This window comes from Neofelis nebulosa, chromosome 16, assembly GCF_028018385.1.
Source record: "Neofelis nebulosa isolate mNeoNeb1 chromosome 16, mNeoNeb1.pri, whole genome shotgun sequence".
NCBI classification, from domain to species: Eukaryota; Metazoa; Chordata; class Mammalia; order Carnivora; family Felidae; genus Neofelis; species Neofelis nebulosa.
This window is the reverse complement of record NC_080797.1, coordinates 14,379,379-14,399,607: the sequence shown is the minus strand read 5'-3', so window position 1 is coordinate 14,399,607 and position 20,229 is coordinate 14,379,379. Positions and strand designations below refer to the sequence as shown.

The following is a 20,229-nucleotide window of genomic DNA, read 5'->3' as shown; positions in this document are numbered from 1 at the left end:
GTAAGACAACACCCCTCCCCCAACTCTCCTGCCTCCTTTCCTGGCTTCGTAACTCTGGCGACCATATACAATCACATATATTCACGTATCTATCCGCCTACTTTGGGACTTCCGCTTCCTGCTGACAAGTTGACGAGTTTTTCCACTGGCGTATCGCCAGGGCTCCGACCGTCCCTGACGTACATCCGTGATCTCTTGCGACAGTTATCTGTCGTAGGATTGTGTATCTATTGTAAATCTATTGTGACGGTAATAGGGTGAAACAAACTCTCCCAAAACTTAGCGGCTTCAAACGACAGCCACTCGTTCACCTCACGGTCCTGCAGGTCGGGAACGTAGACTGGGCTCAGTTGCGTGATTGTCGCATGGGAACACGAAGCCGGAACACAGATAATTACAAAACGAAGCCAAATGGAGCACATTAGAAGTGAAAAGTGCCCCCCAAAAGCCCAGGAGAGGGGAGGCCTCCGCTCGCTGGGCAGGATGTGGTCCGGAACTGGACACAGGGAGGAGATTTCAGGGGATGGCAAAGGTCAAGGGCACTTGAGTGCTTGGCAGGCAGCCCATGTGGCTGGACTGTAAGGCGGGGGGGGGGGGGGGGGGGGGGGGGGGGCGGGGCGGGGCTTGGATGTCAAACCAAAGCAGCCAAGAAACACCAGGGGAGAGGATGGTGAAGACAGCGGGGCCTGTGGCATACCTGCCCCGGAGGAGGCCCCCCAACTTTCTCCTGCCATGGAAACATGTGCTCCCCCAACTTCCAGAGATCCCCGCGAGCCAAGGACTCACCTTCGTATCATAATCCCACACATCACAAGGGAGGGAGGGAGGCGTGGAGAGGTATGCGCCGTGTTGTCAAAGCACTGGTAGCGGGTGGGCATCTGCTCTGAGCCTTGCTTCCCCCCGCCATCCAAGCCAGGGAGAGGGGCCAGGAAGTACGGGGCCAGAGAGCACCCTGTCTGCACAGCAGCTGCGTGGCCCGGGTTCGTCCAAGCTCTAGGGCCCAGTGGACACGGTGAACACAGTCCTGCCCCTGAGAAGACAAACTCAGAGGGAGTGGGGAGCCCACGTACCTCAAAACCAGGAGGGACGTGATCTGGCCAGTGGACAGGGCCTCGTTCTTGCAGTGAATGAATCGGGGGGATAACCTGGCATCTAGCTGCTGGCGGGTCTCCCAGGATTGTTTCTGGGAACCAGTTCGCGGGTCTGATTCCCTGGGTGAACTGACGGAGCCGACCTGCCAGGCCGAGGCCCACCCTGGGGGCCTGCAGCGGTCACCACGAGGTGGCAGCCGACTCACATCACGCCTGAACGGAGCCTCAGGGAATCCACAGAGGCTCTCGGTCTCAACAAGCAGAGGCTGCCTTAAGCCCTAAAATGTGATGCCTCACATGATCTGGTCATGACTGTGGCCTCCTGGCTCGGTTCACAACTCAGCCGGCCCCGACTGCACGGCTCACAGACCGGCCGAGGACACGGCACCAGCTCTGCGTCCCAGCTAGAGAGGCCAGGCAGGGGCCCAGCGCACCTGTCCTGCTGGAGAATGGAGGAAGGGGAAAAGAGCCCCCTGCTGGTCCAGGTAAGCCAGCGCCCTGTTGGCCTCAGCCCCGGATTGGAGGTGTCTCCACCCCTCCCCCCCCCACAAGGCTCTTGGGAGGACCTCAGGCTGGGTTCACCCCCACCCTGAGCCTTGCGGTGTGCTCGGACCGGCCAGTAGGTGGGCGCCCATGAGGAGCTAAGTTTAGGATGGGGGGTTACTGATCAGGCACCCGACCGTCACCCCGCACCTTGCTCCAGCTCCGAAACGTTTCCTGTTGTTGCCTTGTGTTTGACGTGGCTGCATCCATGCTCTGGGAGCGGGGGGACGGTGCCCACTGGGGCCTTCGGGACCTCCCTCCTGTCCTGCTCATCCACCTCCACCTGTGACTACGCCCCCACCAGCCTCTTGGCCTTCTTACCCGCCCTGGTGCCCCCTTTCCCCCCCCCCCCCGCTCCCCCCTGCCCCCCACAACCTGGTACCAGCAACCTGCCCTTTTGCTCCTACTGACTGTTGGGGTCTCAGGGGCTGATAAATAGTTCTCTACTCCTCAGCTCCAAGTTCATAACGGATGAGGTTTTGATGCAGAGTCAGAGGTGGGGGCAGGGGAGGGGTCAGCACTTCCCGACAGTCCACACCTGGCCCGGCCAGTGCCCCAGAGGGTGGCTGAGTGTCCTGCTGGAGGGCCCTGAATCCCACAGAGCCCTGGTCTCAGGCCGCCCTTCTCCCTGCCCTGGGAGCCTGCCTCCTACAGCTGTAGGCCCGGTACCACGTCTGTGCTCTGACAGAGGGGCCAGCCCAGCAGATCCTGGGACATTGGGGCTGGTCTCAGAGTGGGGAGCAGAAAGGGCAGTCCCCTGGGCCAGCCCTTCTGCCTGACAGGCCCCCACCCCCCTGGCCTGGGTGGGGAAGCCCCTCTCTCCGCTGCACGTATGGATCAACCCACACAGATGCTTTTCCAAACCCGGGGTAACCAGCTGCTGCCCCGAGCCTGCGCTGCGGGAAAGTCAGGGGGCCTGACCCACATCCTTCATCACACGGGTGGGCGGGGGGAGATAAAGGGCAGGAGCGTGTTGGTGGAACGGCTGCTTCTCTCCATCCCCTTGCTCAGTCTGGACCGTGAACTGGCAGGGTACAGGCAGCCCTTATTCGAAAGGAGGTGGGCCCTCACCGCCCCCTCTGCCGCCTAGCTGAGCGGGACGAGCCCGGAGGCCACCATGTCTCCGGCCTCCGAGGGTCTCTGAGCACCCCCTTCTCTATGCACTGTCCAGCCTCTTTCCCGCTGCCGGGCTCTGACCCCTGGCAGCGAGGAGGAGGCTACCTCCCTGTTGGTCATCGCATCGTGCTGGTGAAGTCTCCCCGTTCATCCCTCCCTCCTCTGCAGGACCCCGGGTGCCAGGAGGGGCCGCTCACTTCAAGCCATCCCGGTCCGGTGCCCCGAGAGGAGCGGGTCTGGAGGGCAGGCCCCGGGGGAGGCCCGGCCTCCTCCCTCCCCTTGGGAATCAGCTGCCTGAAGTGCCTGACCTTCCTGCTCAACTTCCTCTTCTCTCTGCTCGGTCTGCTGGCCCTGGCCATCGGGCTCTGGGGCTTGGCCGTCAAGGGGTCTCTGGGGAGCGTCTGGGGGGTGGCCCTGCCCGAAGACCCCATTCTGGGACTGGTACTGGGGGGGCTGGCCGTCAGTGCGGTGAGCCTGGCGGGCTGCCTGGGGGCCCTGTGTGAGAGTGCTTTTCTGCTCCGCTGCTTCTCGGGGGGTCTCGTCGCCTTCCTGCTGCTGGAGGCCGTGGTGGGTGCCCTGCTGGTGGCCCTCTGGGGCCCACTGCAGGATGGCCTGGAGCACACCCTGCGTGCGGCCATCACCCACTATCAGGATGACCCGGGCCTGCGCTTCCTTATTGACCAAATCCAGCTTGGGCTGCAGTGCTGCGGGGCGTCTTCCTACCGGGACTGGACGCGGAACCTGTGAGTCCCGGGCCCAAGGGGGAGGGACGGTCCCCAGCGGCCAGCAGACCAGGCCACGCACTCGCGTGGGCACACTCATGCACGTGCCCACGTGGACACGCATGTATGCACACACATGTGCACGTGCACACTCTTGGGCCCGTGTTTCTGCTCCCTCTCCTTGGACCAGGACCAGGTGGACCGAGATCGAGCCAACAGAGTCAGAAAGTCACTTTTGGGGGTGTTTTTGTGAAGGTCATCGTACAGGACATCTCGGTGTCAAATGAAAATAACTTTTAGGTTACTTGGGGACACGGCTCTGGACTCCACGGTTCTCCCTCAACAGCGTGTGCATGCCGGTGTCCGTGTGCGAGCGCACGTCTGTGTGTGCACGGATTTAGGAACACGGTGTAGTGTATTTTTTACACTGTGCCTGAGGACAACTGACCACGAGAGACAGAGCCATACAGAGGCTTGAAAAACAGCCATCTGTATCCAACGGTCACTCAAACATGCCAGGCACTCCAGAAGCATCCATGTGGGTGTTCTCACTCACGGGCTGTGTCTGACTTCGGATTGGTGACGGGCCCCTGTGGGGTCACGTTGCCACCTATCCTGCCGGCTTTCGAGTCCTTGTCTTGGTGAGGCCCACTCTTCCGGGAGATGAGAGCAGGCCTGTGAGGAAGGGCAAGGGGGGTGACCTGGAGGCCCAGGACCCTGGACCCCAAAGGCCGGGGACACTGGGCTGCTGCCTGGAGGCGGGGGCCGTGAGGAGAGCAGCTTCCTCCCGCCCGGCGAGCTCCTCCCAAGTGCTGCCCCTCACTCCCCGTTGTGACCCCCCGCAGGCTGCCGCCCACCTGCCCCCTCCAGTCCTGCCTGTTCAGACCAACTCAGCAGCCCCCACCGAACGAGGCGGTCTTCATTCCCCCCCCCTCACGAGCTTGTCTCCCCTTGAACCCTGTCACCAAGTACGTCCCTTGTAGCCGAGATTTTACAGGTGCCTGCATGTGTGCAGGACTACTGGGTGCTGGGATAAGCTCCGGAAACCTGGGTACTGTGTGTGCACAAGTATGTGTGCGGGTGTGCCCTCCAGACTGACGCCCAGGCGTGCCCGCCCTTACAGGTACTTTAACTGCAGCTCCCCGGGGGTCCAGGCCTGCAGCCTTCCTGCCTCCTGCTGCGTCCACCCCGGGGAAGACGGAGCCTCTGTCAACGACCAGTGTGGCTCTGGAGCCCTGCGCCTGGACCAGGATGCCGCTCGGAGAGTGGTGCACCTGGAGGGCTGTGGCCCTCCTCTCCGGCGGTGGCTGCGCAGGAACGTGCGGGCCGCGGGTGCCTACGCGATCGTGGTCGTGGCGGTCCAAGGGGTGGAGCTCCTGTTGGCCAACCAGCTGGTGAGGGCCCTGGCCGTCCGCCCGGGGGAGGTGGACAGCCCCAGAGCCACGGGGACGGTGGCCTTGTCCACCCGCGCCTCACACTCCGTGAAACGGCCCCTGCCAAACTGGCCCAGGGCTGACAGCCCAGGAGGACCCCCAGGGAAGGTGTCCTACGGCATCCCAGACGCCCTGGCCTCCTCCACCGGCTGTGCCTCCGGCCCCCCAGGGCCCCCCTTCCCCTGAGGGCAGAGCACGTCCGCCTCCTTCCCGGTTCCGTCAGGCCCTGCTAGAATGAGTCCCTGTGCCACCCCCTGATTTCACGATCTTTTGGGGACTTTTGTTCTCCACCACTGAGTCGGGCACTGCCTGCTCCCTGGCAAACCCCGCTGCGACCTGAGCGTAAGCTGAGCCTGGTGGGTGCTGCTGGCCGCTGTCTGCCTCCTCTGGGGACACCAGGCAGAGCCACCCGGCGGGCAGGGAGCGTGTGGGGTATGGAGACCGGATGAAATCCTGCTGCCAAGCCCCCAACTCCAACCTCCACCTCTGACCGCCTCTGATGCCTACCTCCAAACCCTGCCTCTGACCTCCACTCTGAACCCGCCTCTGACGCTTTGCCTAGGATGTCACCTATGACCCCCAGTCTTGATCCCAGCCCTGATGCCTCACTCTCTCACCACGGCCTGGGTACCTGCCCTCCTCTGGGGTCACCTCGCCCTTTCCCACCCGTTGTGGTGGTTGAGGTGGGGCCCAGGTGGGAGTAAACTTGAGCGAGAGGCAGCATCCACACAATAAACAGCGCCGGTGTTAAGCGGGCAGCGTGAGGAACCCTTACCTAGCTAAGCACCTGCAGATCGGCTGCCAGGTCAGGAGCCGGCCTCTGCCAACTCCTCTGCCCCCTCGCTGCGGGCACCCCGATCGCACTTCATCACCGTCGGTGACCCTTTCACGTTAACGGGACCACAGAGGGCCCTTCCCAAGAGTCACGTCTGCACCGTGCTGTGTGCAGACGCCCACAAACGCACCTGGCCCGTGTGGACGCACACTTGGGTGGCTTCCGGATGGTGACTGCTGCTGGGGACAGTTCCACACAGGTGTGTGCGTGTGTGTGTGTGTGTGTGTGTGTGTGTGTGTGCGCGTGCAGATGCGCCCACTTCCCCCGGGTGTGGTGTTGGGCGGAGCTGCTGGGTCACGGGCGGGCGCCCATCCAGCTTTCGTGGACCACCGAGGACAGGCTGGCTGGGCCACTGAGCAAACTCCACAATCTCTGCGCCTGTTTCCTCACCTGTGGGGCAGGGCTAAGCGTCCCTCCTCCCGGCAGGAGCTGTGGCTGGGCCCCATCCACCCCCTGGCGGGTGGGCTCCGGCAGCCGGGCGTGCACGCCCTGCCCCCCAGCGTGTCTGGCCTCGCCGGGCGTACCCCCAGCCACCACAGACCCAGGCTCAGCATCTCGTGGGCGTCCCTCCCCCCTCAGCCCGGACAGGCCCCTGCGGCCCCCGACACCCTGCACCTGTACCCGTGCACTCCGGCTGGAGACCCACACCTTTGGGCCCTGCCCGCACCACAGCACACTCTAGACGAGCGAGGGGAGGCGTGCTGACTTTATTTTGCAACACGGACAGCAAGCGTGGGCCGTGGAGGGGAGGTCAAGTTTCCTGCTGGCGCGAGGGGTTTGGAGGGGTGCTGCACTCTTGCTGATGCCACCGGGACACCGCCCCCCCCCCACCTCCAGCCACCAACCCAAGGGCACCAGCTGGGAAGGACTGGCGAGGGGGGCTTGTCCTCACCACCAGATAGCAGGACGGGAGCAGGGGGTGAGGGACATTTCTGGGAGCCCTGCTCTGGCTTTCCAGCCCTAAAAGAAGATCTGTGGGCCTCTGGAAGTTAAGCAGGGCCTGACCGGGCCCGAGATGTCCTGCAGGGAGACAGGAGGCTTCTGGTAACTAGCATCTAGGGTCCCAAGGTTGTCACCTTGCAAGGGTCTCCAAACACAAACTGGACAATCCGGACACCCTCAGGGGGATGGGCTTCCTCACAGGAATCCTGACCAGGGGTCGGAGCGGGCAGCAGGGGGTAGGGCCCTGGGACTCCGGGTCAGGCTCTCGTGCTAGATGATGCCGTACTGGGCCAGTTCGTGCAGCTCCAGGTGGTTGAAGGCCTCCCATGGGCAGATGACCGTAATGTCTGTAGGAGAAGGGACAGTGGGACCAGGAGGGTCATGGCCCCAGGGGCCACCATCCCCTCAGGGGGTGAGAGAAGTCCTGGGTGCAGAGCCCTCCCCACCGGGGCACGCCAGCCGGAGGGGGCTGGGTGGAAGACAGTGGGTGCAGCAGGCCAGGTGGAGAGAGGGACGGCAAGAGCTCCCCTTGCCTTTCCAGCCCCTCCAAGTCCACAGTGAACCCACCCTACGGGAGGTCTAAGGCTTGATATCGGGGCAGAGGATGGACAGGCTTGGGGCAGCACCCTAGATAAGCTTCCGCCAGAGGAAAGAGAGGAAGGGTGGGACGGCAGGCAAGCCCACAGGTGGGGGAGTGGGGGGGACCCGGGAAGACCCTCGAGGACATCATACCTGTTCCCAGGCCTTCCATTCCAGGGATGTCATCCCCAAACCTACAGGACAGAGTGGTCAGGGCCAGTGGCCAGGAAAAGAGGAGTGGGGGTGTGTGGGGGGGTGTTCATGCACTTGACCACAGAGCCCTGAGTTGCCCAGCGTGCCCTGGCTGTGAGTGTGTGTGCAGGGACACACGTCAGTGGGTGGCCTGTGGCTGAATCCCTAGGTGTTAGTGAGTATAGTCTCCAGACCCACTTGGCAGTAACAGGTAGAGGGGGACAGGAGCCCCGGAGACCTCCCGCACCCCCACGCTGAGGGGGACCCTCAGGCCCTCCAGAACCACCCCACCCTATTAGGACGATGGGACCACCCTCAGCCAGGACAGGACAGGACAGCTGAGCACCCACTCAAAGTGTAGCCCCGCCTCCTTCCTGTGCAGCCTGGGGCTGGGACCCTCCCCAAGCCTTGCTTACCCTTGGACGCCTTTCTTGGGGGGCTTGCTCTTGAACTGCCTGGTTTGCCGCTGCTTAAATTTGGGGGGCCCTTTCCTGGGAGTGACAGGCCCCCCAGTCACCCTGGTGGCCGACCGGACCTCGGCCTTGGGTGGCTCCAGGTTCATGGCCAGGATGGCAGAGACCCCACGGAGACCTCTGGCTTCTAGACTTCCTCACGCTGTGGGCTGGGGGCACACCAGGCTGGTGGGGGGAGGGGATCCCAGTCAGCGCCCTTGCAGGTCTCAACCCAGAAGAACAGAGGAAATCCTGAAACACGAGATCCTGGGCATGACCCCGACAACAGCCCCCTCTCATCTCCAGGTGGGGCTCCAGCTGGGGTCAGGCAGAGGGAATGAGAGTCCTGGGTGGCCCTGCAGGTGCACCCCCCTCGGGTGGGTGGGGACACTCTGTCTCATTCCCGGTGGCATGCCAGGCAGCTAGTAGTGTCAATGAAGAACGACTGAGAAAGGGAGGGCAGCGGGCTGGCCAGGGAGGGGCGTGTCTCAGAACAAGTCCAGAGCTCAGCTGTGCAACCCTCCCCTCCACCCCAGCAGCTTCCTCTCTCAACTAGTAGAATCTTTCACCCCCCACCCCACCCCTGGCCACTCGCTGTGCTGAGGGACTGCTCTGGGCACCAGTGCCACCTGCTGGTGTCCCTGAACCCACTGCGTAGGGTGACCTCCCCTCTGCCCCTCCCGCAGAACCTCTCCCTGGATGCCCTAAGCCCCCTGACCCTGCTCAAGGGCGACTCAGCTTCCCCTAAGCCTATTAGCTCCAGAGGGAGACCCTAATCCCTCAGGGCCACTGTGAGCCTGGAAGGTTCTGGGGCTAAGCACATGACACAGACAGGAGCCCCTGGCACTGGATACCCCAGGCACCGCCTCTTGGGACCCATCCCTGGTATTGTGGGCTGCAGTGCCTGAATCCAGCCTTGGGCCACTGCCAGCTGCCTGCTAGAGCACCAGGGCTGAGACTGGCAGGCGAGGACAGGTGGGCCCACCCCGAGGAAGGCTGGGGGGTGGGTGTGGGCACCCAGTACCAGGGGGACCCCACCATGGACCTTCCCTCCCTGAGATTCCGCCTCCATGCCAAGAGGACGTGCATGGGGCCCAAGGTGCATGGCAGCGGGCCTGGTGGTCCTGGCTGCTCAGACCCTGTGATGCCCACTCCTCACAGCCTAGACAATATAGGCTCAGCCAGACCCTTCCCCAGTCCCAGGCCGTGGGCCTGGTGTGCACAGCCCCGGCCCAGACCGAACTCCTACTCTCAGATGCTGGCCTCATGGAAACCACCGTCTAAGCTCTCCCAGCTGCCCCGGCCCCAGCCCAGCCTGTGGCTGATGCCCACTCAAGTTGGCTGGGAGTGTGTGGCCCAAGGTCCCCGGACCATTGCTGGCCTTGGGGGCTGCCTGCAGCCACTGTTTGATATGGGGGAGCTGAAAATCATTGGCTGGGCAACCTCTCTGAATAGGACAGCAGGCAGACCCCCATAGACCCAGTCCTCAGTGCGGTGGTAAAAAGCCCAACAGCTCCCCATTCTCGGGGCAGATCCCCACCAACACCCTTGGGTAAGTGGCCACCGAGAAAGGCAACCAGGAAGGTCGCTACTCACCACGCACTGGGCAGGTCTCAGGGGGCCATGGGTGTGAGTGACCAGGTCTCCCTCGGCAGGGTGCGGCTGGAAATTTATCCTGCCTCTGGCTAAACCGATTAGGATCGTCCCCTGACGCTACACTAATGAGATCATCAGGGCCATTCGGAAGGGCAGAGGGAGGGCGCCACCTCCAAGGATTCAGGGAGAGGAGGGAAGGGGCTCGGGTGTGGCCTGGGGCCCAAGGGATGAGCCAGGGATGTGGTCGGGACAAGGGATACGATGTGTGATCACAAACAGCTGGGGACGGACAAGACCCTCTCCTGAAGCTGCTCATCTCTGAAGTGAAGAAGAAACTGGCTGCTCTCCTGGGTCTCCCCCGCTTTCCATCCTCTGACTTGTAAAGAAACTGCCTTCACGGCCCCCAAGTCCCCCATAGTGTGGCCACTATCCACTTCTCTGACTTCATCTGTATCCCTCCCCCTCGCTCTCCCCCTTTGCACCGGCTGCCCCCTCCGGTGGGTGTATTCTGCACCTGTCCTCATTCCCCTAGCTCCCTCTTCAGAGCTCCGCACCAGGATCCCTTCCTTAGGGTGACCCCTCAGGCTAGACCAGGATACGTATTTCACAGGACCTCATGGCAACCGGAACTTTCCTTCATCACTCTTACATAGTCGTTCGCCTGAGTAATGCTTGTGTTAACCTCCGTCTTGCACGTTACAGTGGAGTGGGGCAGACATTTCTATTGGACCCCGGCGGCTAGCCCAGTGCCAGAATGTCACAGATGGTGAAGTACCTGGGAAACAAACAGATGCACAAGGACGAGATCCACACCCACATGCGTCTCAGCAAGCCTGGTGTTATGCTGCCCTGGCACGATTGCCACGTTCCACGTGCAGGAGGGGCCTGCCTCGCTGCCAGGACCAACGCCAGTGGCTTCTTGATGGGGACAGCTCACATCACACAGGCCTCTGCTAGGACTGTTGAGCTCTGAAGCGAGGCCAACTGAGTAGCATGCACTCGAGGTGTACGTACGTGCCTACACGGGTACGTATACAAAACCTCTATGAATCTGATTTTTTTTTAAGTCTATTTTGAGAGTGGGGGAGAGGCAGAGAGAGAGGGAGAGAATCTCGAGCAGACTCTGCACTGTCAGCACCGATGCTGACGTGGGGTTTGATCTCACAAGCCACGAGACTATAACCTGAGCCAAAACCAAGCTTTGGTTGCTTAACTGACGGAACCACCAGGCACCCCATAAACCTGAATTGTTGAGAAAAATACAGAAAACCTCTATGTCTCTGAGAGGCCCAGAGCTCACCAAGCTTTGCTGTGCTGCTGTCTCGGGAAAATCTTTCTCTTCCTGGGCCGTTTTTCAATCTGTGTGAGGATGCGGTTAAATTAGATGCTCTGAGATATAGTCTAATAAATGTGTCACCATAAATCAGGTTTCTCTGAACCAATCAAAACCCTGTTTCTGGGGGCGCCTGGGTGGCGCAGTCGGTTAAGCGTCCGACTTCAGCCAGGTCACGATCTCGCGGTCCGTGAGTTCGAGCCCCGCGTCGGGCTCTGGGCTGATGGCTCGGAGCCTGGAGCCTGTTTCCGATTCTGTGTGTCCCTCTCTCTCTGCCCCTCCCCCGTTCCTACTCTGTCTCTCTCTGTCCCAAAAATAAAAAAAATAAAAAAAATAAAAAAAAATAAAAAGTTGAAAAAAAAAACCCTGTTTCTGGAGGGCACTCAGCTGTTCAGAAAGACAGCCTAAGCCACAGGGGTCTCACTAGGCTCACATTTTCTCCCACTCCCTGGCCCACACGTCGCCATGTGATACACTAGCTTTACATTAAAGCCCCTACCTGGGAAGACCTATCAGCTCAAACCTCTCACGAAATTCTAGTACAATCTTAGCTTTTTCTTTAAATGAGAAGAGATAAAACAGGCATAAATTCCTTTAATCCCTGCCTCGTCCAGGCTGCTCGTATCAGCGCTTGGAAATGCTGGGGGAGGGAGAGAAGGTGGGACAATTTCCATGCTGGCGGTGAGCAGGAGAGGTGGGCAGTGAGGACCCTAAGACAAAGTCCTACCTGGGCTGGATGGTCCAGCAGCCAGGTCTGCAGCCGACCAGGCTGGTTTCCTGGAGGCTGATTCTAGGGCTGATGCCCTGGCCAATCGCCCCGATCCTCGGAGCTGAGTGGGTTGGAAGGACTGAAGGCTCAGGCCCCAGAGGTGTATCTACCGCCTCCCCCCTGGCTGAATGGGTATCTCCCCAAGGATCCCTGCAGCTGGAACAAAGGGGCCCTTCCCAGGCTGCCCGCGGGCGTTCATGCCTGCTAGAGGCCTTGCCAATAGCAGCTTCGAGGGACCAGATGCCCCTCCCTCTGCTGCAGCACTGAGAATAACCAGAGCTGACCTCGGCGCAGGACTTCTGGGACGCTGGGAGGCAGAAGGGGGTTCCTGGGGTCGTCGTCACATAATTATTCAGAAGAATGGAGCTTACGTTACCCTTACGGGTTGGTAAAGCTGTAGGCCCTCAACGAATGTTCGACTGCAACCTGTACCGTCTTTCTGTGACAACGCAACGTCAGTCCTGCAAACGACAACACGGAAGCCTCCGGTCTGAGCACCACAGAGAACTTATTTATTCCCAGATGAGGTCAATAAATAATTCTTCCTACTCCTGTCTGGCACCAGCCTCGTGAAGGGCTGTGAATGAAGCTCCGTGTTGCTTCCCGAGGAGGAAGGAGCTGCCAGGCCGGGGCCTGTCTGGGTGCGGGTGTGGGCAAGCCGGCTCAGCCTCCACTCCTCGCTCGGAGCTGGATCTCCATCCTGAGGAAGGCCTTGAGGTTCTCGTCAGCCACGTGTTCCTCCAGGGCGGCCAGGGCCCGCTCCCCGCCATCCTGGTAGTGCTGCAGCAGCGCGTCCGCATACTCCACCCACACGCACTTGGGGCAGCCACTCATGCAGCAATTTGTGGGGGATTCGAGCCCGGGGGGCAGGGGAAACGGGGGTTCCAAGGGGCCCCCGCCAGGCAAGGAGGACTTGTGCTGCCTGGTGCCCTCCGCACTGGACTGAGAGCCCACCTCCACGTGGTCCTTCCCGAACTCTCCGTGGCCTTCCCGGGCTTGGACCCAGGCACAGTGCTGGTAAAGAGTGCTGCTGCCTCCAGGAAGCCTTCGGCACCGGCCCCAGCTGGAGAGTCGCCGTGGCCCCTAAGGAGACAGAGGCTGGTAAGGCCTTGCCTGCCCCCAGCTCCAGGGGAATTTCGGCCCCTGTCACTGGCAGGGGGCCCCAGGTGCTTCTCCACTCCCTCATTTCCCATGAGACCTTATACAAGTTACTTCACCTCTAGACTCAGTTTTTCCTCTGTAAAGTGGACATAAGGGCTGCTGTAACACACAACTCATGGGAAATGCTAGCTTCGGGTACAGGCACTGGGTGCGCCCTCCAGCAGATGGTGGTGTGGGGGGTACCTTGGCACCTCCAGCTAAGAACGCTCTGCTCCTTTGGCAGAATGGGGGCGGGGCGGGAGCCTGTGAGCTCGGGCCACACAGCTGCCTTTCCCTCTCCAACCGGCGCAGCCGCGTCCCTGTCCTACCAGCCTGATTGCGGACACCGCCCCTTCATCCCTGTTTTCCCCCAGGTCATCCCCCAAAGGCTCCGAGGGCAGCCCTCCCGCTTCCTATCCGTTCTCCGGTCCCAGCCCCGGCCCCAGGGTCCCCTTCCCTCTCCACTGTGTCTGGGGCCCTCAGCACTGACAGACGCGGCCCTGACTCTATTTATCCATTTCCTCTAACTCTCGCGAGGAGCATCAGCTCCTTGTTCACCGCAGCTTCCCCAAAGGGCTCGCACACAGCGGGCGCGCAAGGGACACCGCTGAGCGGGTGGGTCCAGCGCAGGGCGGTCCTTCCCGTGGAGCCAGGGCAGGCAGCCACGGTCCCCTGCAGGCGGGGAAGGCAGGACGTCTCCAGTCCCTGCCGGCCCCGGCCTCCCGAACGCGCCCAGCCCCGACCCCCGACCCGCTGGTACTTGCCGGACGCCGGGCAGCGGCAGCCACCGCCCGACCTCCCCCGGCCAAGCTCCAGAGCGGCATCACCCTCGGCCCGACCCACGCACACGCGCGCCTCACCCCGCCCACCGAGGCGTGAGGGGCGGCCATTCTGGCCAATCCTGGCCCGCCAGGAAGCAGCACCGCCCCAATGGGCGCGGGGCTGAGCGCAGGAAGCGGAAGTGGCGGTCGTGGGGCGGGACTGTGCGGAAGGGCGGAAGTGGCTTCTTCCTGGAGCGCCCGGCGTGCAGATGGCGGGAGCCGGGCGTAGAGGGGCTACTACGGTGGGGACGGCGGGGCCTGGGGGTCCGGGGCGGCCGCAGGGGAGAAAGCAGCAGCTGCCGGGGAAGCAGCGCTCGGCGCCGTGGCCCGGACAGCGCAGGTGGGTCTCTACCCGGCCCCCGCTGTGTCCGTGCCACGGGCGCGACGGGGGACCGGGCGGGTGAGGGAAGGTGTGAGGGTCTCCAGCGTGGAGGCACTAGCCACCTTCCGGGGTGCCGTGTTTGCCATCCGAGAGGAGGTCAGGGACGAGTCCTCCTGGGGCTGTGGGAGCGGCCCTCCACCCCAGCGTCCCGCGGGAACGCAGCGCAGGGACAGTGTGCGGTGAGGATGCCTCCTTGCCTGGCACGCACCCCAGCAGCCAGGTGGCCTGCGAAATTCCCGTCCCAGGCCCGGCTTCAGTTTCTCTGATTCTGCTTATGCCGAGCTTAAGTCTCGTCTCACCCTCCTGTTCTCCCTCCCAGCAAAGAAAAAAAGAAAGTAAATTGCAAGCCCCCAAACCAGGACGAACAGGAAATCCCTTTCCGGCTCCGAGAGATTATGAGGAGCCGCCAGGAGATGAAAAATCCCATCAGTAACAAAAAGAGAAAGAAAGAAGGTAACGTGCAGGCCCATGCTGGGTGGTAATAAAGCTTTGTGTGTTTGAATCCACTTGCCGTGTTTCAGGCAGAAGAAATCTGCCAGGACCCAGTGGTTTGAGGGTGCAGGAACATGTGGGGCACTAACCAAGGGCTGGTGTCACCAGGGCCAAAGAGGTGGCTGGCAGCAGGTGGTAGTGTGGTTTCAGATGAGGCTCCAGAAAAACCCCAAGGGGCCTCCTGTGAGGATTGTGGATTCCCCTCCCAGAAGTAGTGGAGATCCATCAGAAGAGAGATCACTGTGTAACAGCTGAGGGGGTGGACACGACAGGCCAGTGAAGCTCTTGCAAGTGAGAAATGGCAGTTTCTTGGATGGGAGTGCGGAAAAGGACGGTGGAGAGAAGTGGATGTTTTCCGGAGGTTAAGGAGAGAATTGATCGGACCCCCCTGAGAAACTTACCTTTCCAACCCTCACCCAAGGCCAGGCTGGGTGCCCACCTGTCAGCCTCTGCCAGAAACAACACTCAGGGCGTTTGAGGGGGATGGAGTCCAGCATGTTCTGTGTATGTAAATGTTTTCCCAAATGTGAGATTGATTTTACAGCAGTGCTGTTCTATAATTTCTCTGTAAACCTCCTGCTTTTCATTGGGGTTACGTGACTGCCAAAGAGAACGTGAGAGAGGCACGGAAGGGGAGAACTGGAGGAGGCGCGCTGGTCCCAGTGGCAGATGGCACACTTTGAACTGTGCCCTCCTGAGCTGGCACTCGTTTTTGGTTATTTAAGAGCTATACGCTCACGTACACGGTGAATCAAGCAGTTCTGAGAGGTATGAGGTACGGCATAGCCTGGCTCCCTGTCTCTGAATCCTGCTGTCACCCTTTGAGAGAAAGCACCGTTCATCTTCTCAGGTGCCTTTCCGAGAGAGGGTCTGCCTATTTTCACGTGTTAACGGCGGTAAAGCTATGCCTTCATCCCGTGCTTTGCTTACTGTCCTCGATTTGTGTGATAAAGTCTTCGCACGAACATAGGGTGCTCCCTCAAGCAGCCATGTTTTGATAGACATTTAGGTTATTTCCTGTTTTGTTTTTCAGCCGAGCTGTGGTGGACGTCTTTGACATGGAGCGGTGGGGCCATGGGGATCCCATCCGCAAGGGTGCCCGAGCTGGGCATCGTGAATCCTCTTTAGCTACTGTGGTTGGGCTCCTCCCACTGGGTCTGGTCTTCCTTCCCCGTGGCCTTGGGCAGAGGCACCGGCACGTGCAGCCAGCCTGGCACCGTCTCCCTCCTGCCCCTCACCCCACGCCCGCTTTGTCCTCAGCCCAGATGGCCTTCAGAAAGACATTGGAGAAGGAAGCAAAAGGAGTGGAGCCGGACATTGCTGTCCCCAAATTCAAGCAGAGGAAGTGGGAGTCTGACGGGGCCTACATCCAGCGTATGGAGCAGGAGGCCCAGCATGTGCTTTTTCTCAGCAAGAACCAGGTGGCCCGGCAGCCTGAGGTGCAGGTGGCTCCCAAGAAGGAGAAATCTGAGCGGAAGAAAGCGTGAGTGGGGGCGGGGTAGGGGCTGGGGTCCCACGACTGTCTCCTGCAGTGTCAGAACGGGGAGCACAGAAAGAAGTGAAAAGCTGGTCAGTCGGTGAGTGTTTTCTCTACACCCGAGCCTCTTAACCTTGGGGTGCAGAGAGCCTCTAAACCTACGGAACTCTGAAGGCCTAGCTCTGTCTTTGCCTTTCTCTGGAAAAGCATCCAGGGGGCCCAAGAGCCAGATGAGGTCAAGGGCCAGCCATCCTCCTGGCCAGTTGCAGTAGGGAGGCGGAGAAAAGACGAGGCCCCATGCTCCCTTGGGAGGGTTTGCTGGCCGCCAGGGGACCGTGCCACCTCCGCCGGAGATCGGTACTACATGTGGGGTTCCCACGCAGCTCCGGGGTTCCCCTGCCTCTGGCGGGAGATGCCACGTCATCTCTGAGCACCTTCAGCTGTGCCATATGTACAAGTTCTGTGACCTCTCTCAGCTCCCGTGTCCCGTCCGCAAAGTAGGGACACCAGCATCTCCAGGGGGGTTCAGGCGGCATCTGGGGCCAGGGGGAGCCCGCTGCCAGTTGCTGCTCCCCTGCCTCCCAGCCCTGGAGTCTGGGAAGGAAGCCACGTGCCACCTCCCTGGGCTTGGGGGCCGGAGCTGGGAGGTGGTTTTGACAAACAAGGGCTTTTCGAGATGTTTCTGCCATAGCTGCAGCTTTTGAGTTGTGCCAGCCCGGGCTTCATCAGCAGTTCCCTCAGCACCTGTGAGTTGGGGATGGTCTGCAGCCTCGTGGGGCTTCCCCGTCTGAGCACTCTTTGTGCTTGCAGTCGGGTCAGGTGACCAGAAGCCCATCACAGGAAACCTGTCCCACGTACCGTCTGGCCGCAGCGATGCCCCGGACACAGGGCCGCTTTGTGAGACCCTTTAGACACAGTCGCACAGCTGACACTCGGGGCCAGTCATTCTCTGGGGTGGGGGCCGTTCTGTGTGGTGTAGGGTGTGGGAGCACCATCTCTGGCCTCCACCTGAGGTGCCAGGAGTGCTCCCACCCGCTGTGACAACCCAAAACATCTCCGGATGTTGTCGTCAGACGTACCCCGGGGGCACCATCGCCCCCACTGAGAACCACTGACTTGGAACTCTGGGCGCCTGCCGTTCGGAGCCCTCTCTGGTGCACAGCTGTGGGGACACGGTGGCAGCTCACTGGGGTCCATTCTAGGGCACCCTCCCGGGCAGGGTGATCTCCACCTTCGGAATCCAGAGAAATGAGAGTTTAGGAATCTGAACAGCATCGTGGTTTCTTCCCCAGGTTCCAGAAACGGCGACTGGATAGAGTCCGGCAGAGAAGGGAGGAAAAGACAGCAGAAAGGCTGGAGCGGGAGCTGCTCCGAGGTGGCTCTTCTGAAGCGACTGCGTCGGCCTCGGGCCCCGCTGTCTTCCCGGGGTCAGCAGAGGGGGGTCAGCGGATGGGGCCGCAGCTGTGTGGGCAGAGGCCTCACTTGTGATCCTCTGCCCCTGCAGACACGGTGAAGTTTGGCGAGGTTGCCCTGCAGCCCCCAGAGCTGACCGCCCAGCCCAGGATGAGCAGGGGCGGGGGCCAGGTGAGCAGGGGCGGGGGGTGGCCCTGTGTGTCCCCCAGCGCTGCCGGGTCCACGGCCTGCAGACGGAATGCTGCGTTCTCACCGGGCGTCTGGCTGTCGGACCAACGTGGGCCCTTCCTCATCTCCCTCCTTCCCGAACCTGTGCCTCAACTTCTGTCTCTGTTCTTTAGCCTGGGAAGAAATCGCTGATGCTGAGGATGCTTCTGAGCCCTGGTGGTGTGTCCCAGCCTCTGACCGCATCACTGGCCCGACAGCGGATTGTTGGGGAGGAGAGACAGCGGGCTGTGCAGGCCTACCGGGCACTAAAGACGCGGCAGCGGCAGGCGGCTCAGTCCCCATGGCCACCCCATTCACCCCACCCCGCTTCCAGGAAGAAGGCAGAGACCTGTCTGTGACGGTGTGACCAGGGCCTCCACACCTGCGTCGGGGAGGACACGTAGATGGCCTGTACACAAGGGTCCTTTCCCCGGAGCACACTGGGACTCCCAGGCCCCCATGTACCAGCTCTCGAGTGTAGAACAGGGCTCCAGGTCTCTGCTCTCTCGTTTTTTCCTCCCCGAAGAGGGCTCTTCTGTGACTGACCGTCTGCTGGGCCATCTCCCACAGGGCATTGTCCGTCCCAAGTCCCCAGAGACAGACCAGCACCTGTTTGGGACACAGCCAGTCGGGCATCACGCACAGCTTTGTGCTGAACACACAGGTCCAGCCTGAGACAACCCATGGTCACTTCCGGGAGGGCCAATCCCGTAATCCTGTCCTTAAACGCTGACTAACTGTAGACACTGCAGACTTGGCCAGCCAAGCCGATAACTGAGGCCCCGTTGGGTTCAACAGTGCAGCACAGCTGGAAACACAGCCTAGGTGGGGGTGGGCTCAGCGCCTCGGCCACCTGGACCCTCTCCTGGTGCCTTGTCCCTGTGCCACATCCCCACATGGAGTCGGTTTGAGGAGGTCTGTTCTTCGTGTCCCCAAGGACTCCGGGGAGAGAAGAGCAGGGGTGAAGCAGCTTGACGGCAAGGACGGGATCCTGGCCCCGCAACTTTCTTGTAGTTAAAAAGGCTGCGTGTGAATTCCTGCCGAAGGAGGGAGCCCCACATGTTCTGAGGGTGCTCAGCTGTAGGACCGGGGGTGCGGGGGGAGGGGTGGAGTCCTGCTCACATCCCTGTGAAGGCACCTGGCTCCTCCCTCGGGCTCACCAGCTCAGGTGCCTCTGGCTGGCAGAGCTGGGCTGGGACAGCTCAGGAAGTGCTGTCTCCGCCTTGGCCAGGGTGGCCCTGCACGGCGTGGGGGGTGTGTTTCTGTGGGATCCTTTTTTGCCCTTCCCTAAGTTTGTATCCCTTACAATGTATATTTTCAAATCAAGAAATTTTACGTTGAAGCTGTATTTGAGATCAGAGCTATTAGCTTCTCAGGAACGTGTTTCTGTGTGGCAGGGCCCGTCTCCTGCATGGAGTGGCAGGGGTGCTGGCTGCCATCACTGTAGGCAGGGGTCCCCCCCAGAGCGCAGCGGGCAGGCAGGGGCAGGACCAGGGGTGAACACAGTCCCTGAGAAATACCCACGTCCCTGGGCTCCTTGCCAAGCATGGCACAAAAGCAGGAAGGTAGAAATGGGTTGTGGTGGGAGGAAATTTGCCTTTCAAGACCGAGTTCACGTGTCAGCTTTGCTCAGGCCTGTCAGTGTCCTCCAAACTCACCAACTCAGCCCATGGCTTTGCCATGAGAGATTACCAGGCCCAAATCTCAGAGATGGACCCTGAGCTGGGGGTCGCCCCTAGAGACAGAACAAAGTGCACGTCCCCTGAGCGCGCGGAGCTCTCTGAAGGTGGGAGGTGTGAGGAAAGCCCATTCACCCTGGATGCCAGGTTGTCCGTGACATCCACCAGGACTCGCCCACGGGATGGAGACCACCGCATCTACAGCCGCACAGTGGGACCCCTGGAGCAGCGGTGCCCTTCCCAGAGAGGAGGGGGTTTGTCGCTTCCACGGGGTGGGGGTCGGGGAGAGACTCGAGCCCAAATTACCCCGGAGTCTATGCAAGAGCCTTTCTGAGGCATCACTTGCAACCCCCGAGCGAACACCCCAGCAGAGTGGCCAACAGGAAACCGTGTGCAGGAGGAGGCCCTGGGCCCGGTGCCACGCACACAGGAAGCGAGATGACAGATGCCTGGCATTCTTTCGTGGTCCAGCCAGCCCCTGCTGCCAGCTGAGATGGAGAAAGCCGTTTGTCAGCAACTCAACCACGCCCAGGAGTAGAGGCTTCTTAGCCAACTGCAGTGGGCTGGACGGCGGCCCTAAAGAGGTCTCCCTGCGACCAGGAACATGCAAGTGTCCCCTTACTTCAGAAAAGGGCCTTTGCACACGTAATCGTGGACCTCAAGAGATCATCCTGGATTTAGGGTGGCTTCTAAATCCAGTGACGGGTGTCCCCATAGGGAGCAGCAGCCGTGGGAAGACGGGCAGGGACTCTAGTTCTGTGTGTGACAAGCCAAGTCATGGCAAGAAGTACGGCAGCCGCTAGAAGCCAGGAGAGAGGCAGGGAACGCGTTCTCCCCTCAGAGCCTCCAGCCCTGCTGACGTCGGTTTCAGTTTGGCCTCCAGAACTGTCAGCACAAATTGTTGTTTTAAGCCACCAGGTTTGCGCTAATTTGTTACGGAGGCTCTAGGACACCAATATACCAGTAGGTGTCCCCCCTCCCCCCCCACGTGAGCCCCCTCAGCTGAGCACGGCAC

General features: G+C 61.1%; 4 protein-coding genes and 1 long non-coding RNA gene across 6 annotated transcripts; 3 read left to right on the top strand and 2 right to left on the bottom strand.

The window, feature by feature from the left end:
- The first annotated feature begins 1,394 nt into the window (after positions 1-1,394).
- On the top strand, positions 1,395-5,656 carry TSPAN10 (tetraspanin 10). The gene is made up of 3 exons (XM_058704953.1): positions 1,395-1,576; positions 2,919-3,493; positions 4,596-5,656. The coding sequence occupies exons 1-3, from the start codon at positions 1,400-1,402 to the stop codon at positions 5,089-5,091; spliced, it is 1,248 nt and encodes a 415-aa protein (XP_058560936.1). The 5' UTR covers positions 1,395-1,399; the 3' UTR covers positions 5,092-5,656.
- A 772-nt stretch (positions 5,657-6,428) lies between these two features.
- Positions 6,429-8,044, bottom strand: PDE6G (phosphodiesterase 6G). The gene is made up of 3 exons (XM_058704964.1): positions 7,870-8,044; positions 7,415-7,455; positions 6,429-7,029 (listed from the first exon to the last, which is right to left on the bottom strand). The coding sequence occupies exons 1-3, from the start codon at positions 8,013-8,015 to the stop codon at positions 6,953-6,955; spliced, it is 264 nt and encodes an 87-aa protein (XP_058560947.1). The 5' UTR covers positions 8,016-8,044; the 3' UTR covers positions 6,429-6,952.
- A 55-nt stretch (positions 8,045-8,099) lies between these two features.
- Positions 8,100-10,927, top strand: LOC131498099 (uncharacterized). Its single transcript, XR_009255281.1, has 2 exons — positions 8,100-8,211; positions 10,204-10,927. It is a non-coding gene; the product is annotated as an uncharacterized LOC131498099 (long non-coding RNA).
- A 1,165-nt stretch (positions 10,928-12,092) lies between these two features.
- Positions 12,093-13,648, bottom strand: OXLD1 (oxidoreductase like domain containing 1). The gene is made up of 2 exons (XM_058704960.1): positions 13,508-13,648; positions 12,093-12,686 (listed from the first exon to the last, which is right to left on the bottom strand). The coding sequence occupies exons 1-2, from the start codon at positions 13,631-13,633 to the stop codon at positions 12,267-12,269; spliced, it is 546 nt and encodes a 181-aa protein (XP_058560943.1). The 5' UTR covers positions 13,634-13,648; the 3' UTR covers positions 12,093-12,266.
- Positions 13,649-13,767: 119 nt separating this feature from the next.
- Positions 13,768-19,452, top strand: CCDC137 (coiled-coil domain containing 137). Of its 2 annotated transcripts, none has more exons than XM_058704955.1 (6): positions 13,768-13,904; positions 14,266-14,399; positions 15,699-15,921; positions 17,208-17,290; positions 17,420-17,499; positions 17,670-19,452. In XM_058704955.1, exons 1-6 carry the CDS (start codon positions 13,774-13,776, stop codon positions 17,892-17,894), a joined length of 876 nt encoding a protein of 291 aa, XP_058560938.1. In that variant the 5' UTR covers positions 13,768-13,773; the 3' UTR covers positions 17,895-19,452. The 2 variants fall into 2 exon arrangements, with proteins under 2 accessions (XP_058560938.1, XP_058560937.1); XM_058704954.1 differs by having other exon boundaries at positions 17,208-17,342.
- Positions 19,453-20,229: the final 777 nt, after the last annotated feature.